The sequence below is a fragment of the Brienomyrus brachyistius genome, chromosome 9 (genome assembly GCF_023856365.1).
Source record: "Brienomyrus brachyistius isolate T26 chromosome 9, BBRACH_0.4, whole genome shotgun sequence".
Classification (NCBI taxonomy): Eukaryota; Metazoa; Chordata; class Actinopteri; order Osteoglossiformes; family Mormyridae; genus Brienomyrus; species Brienomyrus brachyistius.
In genome coordinates, this window is record NC_064541.1 from 18,940,862 (window position 1) to 18,951,447 (window position 10,586).

Genomic DNA, 10,586 nt, shown 5'->3' on the forward strand with positions numbered 1-10,586 from the left:
GGCGTGACCCGCTCGGCACCCGGGAGCGGCATCAACCGGGCCAGTCCCTGCTGAAGCAGCTCATTCCGGCTCACTGCAAACAGCCAGCTGCAGAATTGGCGAGTGTAAATCGCTTAAAAATAAACACATTAAATATTGATAAGACGGTGCGAGGAGAAAAAAATGGTCCAATTCCACGGTATTCATTCCAGTGACTTTTCTCTTCGCCCTTATTCCTTGCGCATTAAGCTTTTACCATAACTGAAAATAACACGGTATTCTCAGAAATGCATCACGATTTTTAGAAACACACCCTCCGTAATTGTCAGTTAGTTAAGAGTTCTGCCTCTTCTGTTAAATAGGAGAAGTGCTGTTTTATTCTGTTCGCCTTAAACTGTGAAAGCGCAAGTTAAATACCGAAACGCAGGCAAAACGCACCCCAGATATTCCGTATTAAAGCGCGTCCATTTCTGCACAGTACCGTTCATTTTCTGCATGTGATTGGGTTTAAAAAAACAGCAGACCTCTGTTCTGGCTTGCTTACAAATATATAAATATATATAAGAAAAACACACTTTGGGGCTTGTCACATCTCACATAACACGAAGGCTCATTGCACAACCATTTAGGCACAGCGCGCTTTTCCAGCGAAAGCTGAATCATCGAAGTTCACACAAGCGCCCGGACTGGCGATAACAGGGAAAAAAGTCATTTGCTATAATAAAAAAGTGAATAAAAAAGCAGCTATATTGCATTGGCTTGGTTTGGTTCGGTGATTCCTTGCGGTACTCGAGCTGCCCCGTGGTAATGATGACAGCGAGAGGGGAAACCCGGCGTGATGCGCATTTTAAGCTTGGCTTCCTGCATTTTTTACATGGCAGAGCTTTTAATGCAACTTTGCTAGAAAGCGTGCGAGGAAAAATCAAGAGCTACGGGGGGTGTATATGTCAGCCGCGGTTTATATAGGTTATTTATCCCGTTTGTGAGTGGCGCCGGAGGGGAGGCCTCACCTTGCAGCCCTCGCAGGCGCTGACCCCGTAATGGTATCCCGACGACTTGTCCTGGCACACGAAGCAGGGCTTGTAGGTGCGCGGTGGGGGCAGCGGGGACGGCGGGCTCGGTACCAGCTCCTCCGAACTGCTGCTCCGTGTCTCCACAGCTGCCGGGACACAAGGGGGAGTCCCGTTACAGCGGCGATAATCCGCGGGTTACAGGGGGGGCTCCGATCGTGCATTTAGAACAGCAATATATGGGAGTAAATCAACAACGATCATGGTGCAGTGTCATGTGCTTTTTTCTCAGTAACATTTTAAATCGAATTAAACCAGCATTCGAATATATACTGACATGTACATGGAATACATTCAAAATAAAATTTCACCATTTTCAAATGTTTTGTTTACTTATGTTTATACAAGAGACTGCTATCGCAGATCAACAATTAGAATAGAATATGAATACATCTGTTATACAGTTCATCAGGAAACATACAGGTTTTTAATAAAATTATATAGACATTTACCTATTTTGCCAGTTATGCTTGTAACTGGAGTAACTGTTCACGAACCAGGCCATAGTACTACATTTGTTCATGAGTCCGCAGCGGTTTGGTTTGCTAAAAATGCATAGACTGGAATCCCGGTTAAGCACTGCCCCGCTGATCCTGGATCAGCTACACAGGTGGACCTCATTCCCCTTTAAATCTTTACCTTCGACAGAAAGCATTTTGTAGTCAGAGGGCACAGAATAGTTGCTTTTAGGGGCATATTTGATTAGCTTGGCATTTAATAAACGGAAACAGCAAGAAAGATAGATTTGATGCTGCTCATAGTTTTGGATGAATCCTTTCGGTTACACCAAGGTCCAAGTGCAAAAATCCTGAAATCCTCCCTCTCTCCCGAGGTGCTGACACCACCGGCGCAACAGCAGCAGATCAACTGCTTAATAAAGATTATGATTATGAACGAAATTGCTGTATATTTACAGCACTGTGGGGTTACTTTTTTGCAGGGTAAAATAAGGTTTCCAGCCATAAAAATACACACGTTTTGTTTAGTTCGGGCATATAGGCTTCTCTGAGCCCGTGGATTATTCCGGCACCGCTGTGGATGCCGGTATCTTTCTTTAGCCTTCTCTGTGGGGACAGCGCGAGGGAGCAGTGTTTCCACTAGCCGGAGGCTCTTCTTTGTGTGTTTTTTTTCTTTTTCTTTCCATGACCTCCTCCTCCTACTAAGTACCAGCTATGCTGTCTCTTCTTAGAAAAGAACATGTTTCATTTTACTCTTTTCCATGTCATTAGAAAGCCGTCATTCTTCCAACGAATGCGCTAACCAGTGAATGTCTTTCTTTTCGATCTACCCGAGTCTCTGTTTTCGGTTTTATTATTAGATTTTTTTTTCTGTAAAATTCGTTAACAATCCAGAATTGTTATTCTGACCTTAACTGCGCAATGAACCTAAACCCGGAATGACGCAGCCTTAAGCAAAAACACACATAAATCTTTAATAGCATCTCTATAAAGAGCTTGTACCACTTTCTAGATAAAAGGCGAGATAAGTGGGTAGGTGCTTCCAGGCAGGTGCTTATTTAGAGCATATTTAGTGCGTGTAGCTGAAAAAAAATCTGATATTAGACGGGTTAAGTGACATTTAATTCCTAGCCACTGTACATCTTGAAAGGCGATTGATTAGGGACCACAAATGGCCTCGAATCCAAAACCTCCAGTATCCCCTAACCTTGAGCACGGTGCTAGCGTTAGCTAGCAGATGGAGCCCTTTCATTGCCACGGGGCTGGTGTTTTTCCTCAGTCCATTTTCTGAGCATCGAGCCACAGATTATAATCCGTACCCAAAAAAAGAGAGGTTTCTTCTGAATACAAGGTCACCTAAGTAGTCATCTGAAAGTAAGACACGTGGACTAAAAGTTGAAAGAGTAAGACTTCATTTTAAGGTAATATTTATCAAGGTTTTCTAGGTTTGCTTTCAGAGTCCTACTTTTTAAGCAGAGAAATATAAAATGAATACATAAATAAGCTATATTTTATGAACTGGTTGTTCATGTTTATAGACTAGTTATAAATAAAATTATATATAATCCCTTTGGAAATAGTAACTTTGGGTGTAATTTACAGTTCATAATACTAGGTCCCTCACACTGTTAACATATGAGGCATAAACATGCAAAAAGTTATGCACTATCCTCGGTCATAAATCTCTCACCTTAAACCTTTTATGTTCAACACCCAGTGTAATATGAAAATGAGATGCCCTTTTATATAACCCAGAACAGGGACGCCTGCAATTTTTACACACTGCTGGAATCTAGTGCAACAACAGCACTAGAACTTTCCAACCGCGTGCATGTAAGTGCAGAGCGTGCACATGATATCTCCGTGGATATTAAGTAAGGAACAGCAACGTCTAAGAACAGAAGCAGAGATAACCAGAGCTTGGATTTTACTGCCATCTCTGTTGGCCAGACCTCATTTCACACTTGAAATTCACACAGGAAAGGAATGTGCAATGTAGTTTATCCAGATGGACAAATCACTGATGCGCAACACAGGAGGGGGGCGGGGGGGGGGGGGGGACACAGGTCACATGAAATGCTGTTTTTTTCTTGCTGTATAGCAATAGATTTAAGGAACCACTTAAATCTGCAAGGCGACTTCTAGGCTGAGCTAAAACAACCATTAGATGAATAAAGATAGCTGGCGTGTAACTGAATGGGAGCCCTTTTAGAGGAGTAAGAAAAATGGCTGGTGTCTTTCCCTTGAACTTTTAGCCCCCAGCTGAACCTGCAGTCAGGGTCAGACAGGAAAACACACCAATTAATGGCCGTTCTCCGTACGGCCGAGGCGGAACCAAGTTCCGAACTCGCCGCTCGGCCACAAGGACTTCGAGGTGCTCTGTGTCTCACGGTGTCTTAAGAGGACAAGGCGCAGTGGTTCCTGTTGGTTCAAGATAGGCCCCCTTTTTCATTAGCGGGCCTAATGACTTGAGTACAGCACGAAATACTTCCTTCCCACGACACCTCTGCCCTTCCAGCTGCCTCACTCCATCGGGGAACTGCGACGATGGTCGAACAAAAGATGACGCTCCAGAAGGACTCTCTAGTTTTGGTCTCTGGAATTCCGAAGCCCTTTAAGCAGCAGAACATTAAGCCACAATGATGTTTATCATGTTACTGGACCATGATGAAGCAGAGCCTGAAACACCCCCAATGACCAGATAGTAGAAGGTGACATTCCAGCAAGGTCAACTACCTCCATGTAACAGAAAAACAACACTGTAAAACACCAGGGCATTCAATGAGTATGGCAGTGAGGCACCATTTGGAATCTGAGTGAAGGACCACTGTAACCTCAAAAGGAAAGGGGAAGTGAAGATTTGGAAATTAAGTATATGCCTCACTGTACGAAAGGCAGTCACAGCAAATGACGTTTAAATGATCTTCACGTTATCTATGATGTCTGTCGAAGTGTGTTGGCTGAGCCATTCCGAAACCTCTCTTAACACCAACGCATTATTTGCACCTTCCAATGCACGCGTGTATTTTTGACTTGGCACACTCTGATTGGCTAATCAATACCTCACTAAGTTATTAGATGAATTTAATTAATTGAGCTACATGTAATGGCTGGGGTGACCCTGGGGGAGAGGTTTGGGAAAGAAGCAACGTTCATCTAGCTGTCCAACGAGATATTAGTGACTTTTTGTGAGAACTGAAGAAATTCTTGTTGGTTTTTATTCTGCTACTGTTCATTTTCACGTGTTCTAATGTTAATTTGTTTTTTTTTCTGGGCCAAATACAAGCTTACTGAGCAAATAAATCGCTTTAAACATTTGCTTTGACTGCCTAAATCTTTTGCACAGTGCTGTATATTTTTCTCAGATCAGCAATAAAAGTACTTCAGAGCCCAATGTCAGGCGAGTGGGGCGGGGGGGGGGGGGGGGGAGCTCAGTATGTAAAGACGGAAAGTACAGGGAGTCTGAAGCAGCTTCCCCTCACACCGCCACTGTATTTCACTGCACAGAGTCTATTCAAACTTCTCTTTTATGCCTCGTCTAAGGAAAACCTCCAGAGATTTCTGGCAGTGATGGAGCGACAATTTTTTTGTACTACAATTCCAGCACCATCGTCACTCTAAAAAAGCCGTACCTGCAGGAGATCATTACACCCAAAGCACTGTTAAAAGACAGAATGCCATTCAAGGAAGAATGGCTTCTCACAAGGCTTGGGTCTGGGGTTGACTCTCCGATGACCCTGCCTTGACCTCACGGAGACCGTCCTGACCGGGTCATGCTGAAGATGACGTAAGCGCTAACCCAAGCTAATTGCCATTAGCCGGCATAACTGTATTTATTCAGTGATAGCACAGCCATTTGAAACCCCCTCAAAAATAAAATTCATGATCAATGCTACCATTACTTAAAATACACTCAGTTACCACTGTGCTTGGTTCCCCTAGCTAGTACTGGGTAGGATCCACTTTTACTTCCAGAACTGCATTAATGGTAGACAAGTCTGTACAGTACTGTAGGTGATATTTCTGCACTTGTTGCCTTAAGATTAAGATTAGCTTTAACAAGTCTGGCCATTCACCTCTGACTTCTCTCAATACCAAGGCGATTTTGGCCACAAAAATGTCATGGACTGGATGTGCTTTGTCCATCGCACCATTCTCTGTAAACTCTGGATACTGTAGTGCGTGAAAATCCCAGGAGGGAAGCTATATCTGCGACGCTGGAACCTCAACATATGGCACCAAACATCACATTGCATTCAAAAATCACTTTAACCAGGCGTCTTAGCCGTCGAAAAGCTTAGCCAAACAGTAAGCGCACTTCTTCACCCTGCCTGTGTGCTGTATGTATTCAGCTGCAGCCACGCCATTTGCTGTGTGGAGGAGCACACTACTTGAATTAGCAAACAGGTGTACAGTAAACAGTATTCTAGCCACTGACTGTAAAGCATTTCTGCTATGCAACAAATTACATAAACATCATGTGTCTATACTGATTATCAAAACTTCTGAATCATAATTCCAGAGGAGCTTAATTAAAACAACTATATAAAACCAAAATTACATTCCCACATTCAGAATAAGATATTTTCACTTGCAACCAATCGATTTGATGCCAAAGAATGAAAACACAATTCTGCTCCCTGAAAACCATGACATGTGACCCCGAAGAGGACAGGAAAACTACTGGGGCAGATCAGCTCCATTTTATCTGCTATTTATTTAGTCTGCACACATACACCTGCCTGGTAGCATCATCGGCCAAACAGATGCATATATCTGCACAGGCTGGATAATGACGGTCATATCTGCATCTTCAAGTCGGAGAATGCAGCAGCTATGTCCGAAACCTCTGCAGTGCCGTTAAGGGGCAAAACATCTTTTGCGTTAATGGGCCAGTTTTCGATTGATCAGCTGAACTGAAAATGGTTGGAGTAAAGATCACGCGTCCAATTTATAATTACATGAATCCATGCGGCTTTCTTGTACACATATAATTGAGGTGTAACTCAGTAATCGATAATTCCAAGGCAGGGTTTTCGCACGCAGCGACAAACAGTGCTCTGCCTTTGTCACACAGCCTTGAGCTCACAGGGGCTGCCAGACTTTCAGCATAATTGGAAAACAGCCCACAAGATTAATTCCAAAATTTCCATAAACACAATTCCATTTAAAAAAAAATTATGCTTCCCAGTCCAGAAAATATTATGCAACCGTGATAAAATACAACAAAATCTTAAAATAACATCCATATGTATGGAAGGCTCTGATATCTGGATTCGTCTGTGTCTGAATGTAGTAAATTTAGACAGAATGAGAGGACAGGACACAGCAAAGGCAAGAGCCATAAGAGAACACAGAATATCATATGTATACACCCACACGCAGACTGCCTGCTTCCCGATGCGTCTGACTCTGACAGACAGGCTTTTCAAAGGAGTCTCCTGTCTCCTCCAACCACACAAGCTGCTTTTCAAAGTTTACAATCTGTGAAAAAAGGTGCATTATAAATTATAGCTCGTCTATTCCGAACACCCCAGCAGCCTGTACTTAATTGTCTGTTTTCTCCACAATTTGCACTGCTTAATCGCACCGCTCCTATGAAGGTAACAAATAAGTAATCAATCCTCGCCTTCCGGTTATGTCCTGTCAGCCATTAAAGGGGGCAGTGATGCCCCCCCCCCCCCCCTTTGCAACGACTCCTCGTAACACCTCGGCCGATTAGGCAGCCTCGTGTTCACCTATGAGTGCCACTCAATACCAGTCCTCTTACCATGTTTACTCCAGTTAAACTTCTTATTAATTATGCGTCAATCAGCATTTGCAAAAATACCAATGCAGAGAATACATTTTACAGCGTGCGCAGTGCAAACTGAGCTGTCACCAGCGGGTCTGGGCTACTATTACACATCTCTTTTAATAAATGCAGAAAACTGGTGTCCATCACACTGAAATTCTATTATTAATCTTAATGGGTGCACAGAGACTATGCGGAGGTAAAAAAAATCTCCACTTTATCAGTACAAATCTCCAGTGAAAACCCGAAATGTCCAGATATGGTCACAGTCCAATAGAGCACTATTAATTATTTTTGCTTTTTCAGTAATGTGCATCCAGCCAGGGTCATAGTGGTCCGGGGTACATCACTGCAAACGCAGGGATAGATGCAGGTACAGCAACCCCAATCTGGGGCATTAGGGCAACACATCACCGGCGACAGACACGTACGGCACATCTCTGGATTTCTGGAAGGAAACCCGAGCACCCAGAGGAAACTCACACCCGAACGAGGAGAACATGGAGCCAAGTGCACAACCACAAACAGGCAGATGTGGGAGTGACTGAGCTGCCCACCCAGCCACACAGTCTAATAAATCTAAAATATAACACACGGCATGCCCCCTAAACCAGGCTCCCCGGGGGGGTATAGCTGAGGGTCGGTTTAAAAACCGGTTATTTGGAATCACCCAATTTCTTGCGCAGAATATATTTAAAAAGTACTGAATTAATGAAGCTCTGCCGCAACTATAACAATCTATGGAATGTTTAGGGGGAAAAACGTAACGTGCCGTAACGACAAGAGACCATAAAAACACCTTCTAACAAAACATTAAACTTCTCTGCGCCCCATCTCTGCATCCAAAACAATGCAGAGACATAGTTTTATGACTATTAGTGTAACACCGGGGACATATGGCTACATATAATATGTGCAACCGCTGTCTGTGTTTAATTCAATGACTTTGCGATAGACTAACCTGACTGGCTCACCTGACATATGTTCACATACGTGCTCCTAAACGAGCACAACATCACTCAGGAAACAAAGAAGGGTATTCATTCACTTTGAACCAGTCTTCCCCTTTATGGCTATTCATTGACGCTGAACAGTGTTTTTTCCCAGGTTCCTATTAAAAATGACAATAACAACTTTTTATGGAAATTAGGGATACATCCTGCAGGCTTTCTAGCATATCTGTAAACCTAACCAGCCCCGCAAAGTGCCCAGAGCTGAGACACACAATCTATAGTTTTTCTCATGACTGCAGTAAAAATGTACTTATCACCATAGTTACTATTATTACCTTTAACGCCTAGCGCTCGCACGCATTAATGAAAATGATATGTATAATTATGCAAGGCTGTGGGCATTTACTTTCACTGGATGAGTGATTAAGATATTGCCAGTTCAAATAAACTAAAATCGTGACTAAAATCTATATACTCGTGTAAATATATGCAATCTTACGTAAACCACGGTAGTACAAATGAAATTATGTAATCCTTTAAAAAAAAAAAAACCTCTTAGAAGGCTTTTAAACACAGAGAAAGGTGACAAAGAAGGCTGTACAAACATCACAGTTTGGGTGTTGTCTGCTCATAGACATAAATATATGACGGGAATCATGAACAAAGCGCCAGTGTGTCATATCTGCAAACTACAAGATACATATCTGCAATAATAATATTTTAATATGATTTTATATTAAAATAATTAGATAACGTGCAACTATTCCTTTTCACTTTCACAAAATGGTCAATACCTCTCTGCGACTTTGTCCTAAAGTTGCACATGCACAGTTTAATATCTTTTGATACACGCACACAAGGCTGGTATAAGTTAATTTATTTAAGGGCAAAGCGCTGCATTGTTTCACGGCGAAAGGCGCTATATTACGAAAGGCACGCCGGCAGATGCCCTCTTGGAGACCGTCTTGCATGCACGAATAACGGGGAAATAACAAGCATGGAAAGAAATGAACGTACAGTGCTTGCTCCGACGATGCGGCCAGTCTGCTTGAGCTATCCCACTGAGGCAGGCTTTGAGAGCCTTTTCCTGAAGCATGCATGAGGAAGGACTCGGAGAGTAAAAACCCAGCATTTGTCCAGTGCTCACTGCGATCACATCCATGCAATCAAACATGTTGTCCCGGCGCGACAGTCCCTCTTTACACGCTGTGATCTTTCAGCTCAAACCCGACTGGAGTCATGTGTAAAAAAAAAAAAAAAAGTCGACGCAACTCCATCAAACTCTGCCCCCTTTTTTTGGCACGTCCGTTCTTGGTGCTTTTTTTCCTCCCCCAAGTCTTATAATAATGAATTATGACAGACGACGTCGATGACAGTTTGCGATGGATCCCGGCGACCGCTTGCCATGTTCCGCCAACCTCTCGCTGCCGTGGGTACCCGGGATTCCCCGGTCCTTATCCCCCTCCGCGCCGGAGCATTAAATGGTCTGAGCGTCTGGCGCTGTGAGCGCGATTAAAATACATACATGCACAATTTCCATCATACACTTTGCGTATTAAAAAAAAGAAAAAAATACGGAGTCGCCCCTTGGTGACGGATGGCTCATCCGACCACGCTGCTCACCTCCTACTAGTTTTGTCGCAGGGAATGAAAGATCGGATCGCCTAATATATGCGAGTGAACTTTATATGAACCCTTGTGGGGCTGCTAACCTTCAAATGACCCAAAAGCGCCGTGACATCACCGAGCGCCGCAATCCTCGGCGCGGCCGCTCCGCCGCCGGCCCTGCGGCAGCACTGGCGCCCGTACGCGGCGCTCCGACCGTGGGCGCTCTGTGCATTTATTTATACCTTTTTAAAAACAAATTCATATATGAAACGAGTCTGATCTTTGGTAAGATGACGGAAACGTGTCGACTGCTTGTTTTTTTTTTTTTAGCTGGAAGTTGCCGATAGGAACGAGAAAACCTTTAATTTAAATACCGCTAACGACACCCGCGTGTTTTCTCTCTCTCTCACACACACACACACACACTCTATATATATATATATATATATATATATATATATATATATATATATATATATATATATATATATATATATATATATGTGTGTGTGTGTGTGTGTCTATACACACACTCTCTCTCTCTCTTTATATATATATATATATATGTGTGTGTGTGTGTGTGTGTATATGTTATATTATATTAGCTCCATAGTTCTGCCGATGGATCAGACTCTGTAGCACCACAAGACACGTACTTTTTGTACCAGCACAGCAACTTGCTGCTGAAAGTGAGATTAAAACCGCAAAACACGAAATCCCCTGC

General features: G+C 43.1%; 1 protein-coding gene across 2 annotated transcripts in view; it reads right to left on the minus strand.

Moving 5' to 3' along the window:
- The window catches only part of LOC125749444 (retinoic acid receptor beta-like), a 29,759-nt gene extending 19,824 nt beyond the window's left edge, over nucleotides 1-9,935 (minus strand). The window contains exons 1-2 of one of the 2 annotated variants that reach the window (XM_049026712.1): nucleotides 9,272-9,935; nucleotides 990-1,138 (exon numbers count right to left, since the gene is read on the minus strand). In XM_049026712.1, coding sequence (XP_048882669.1) covers nucleotides 990-1,138; nucleotides 9,272-9,428 — 306 coding nt within the window. In that variant the 5' untranslated portion in view covers nucleotides 9,429-9,935. Of the gene's footprint in view, nucleotides 1-989; nucleotides 1,139-1,501; nucleotides 1,576-9,271 lie in introns of those variants that run through there. The other variant, XM_049026713.1, reaches the window with a different exon arrangement.
- Between the last annotated feature and the right edge of the window lie 651 nt (nucleotides 9,936-10,586).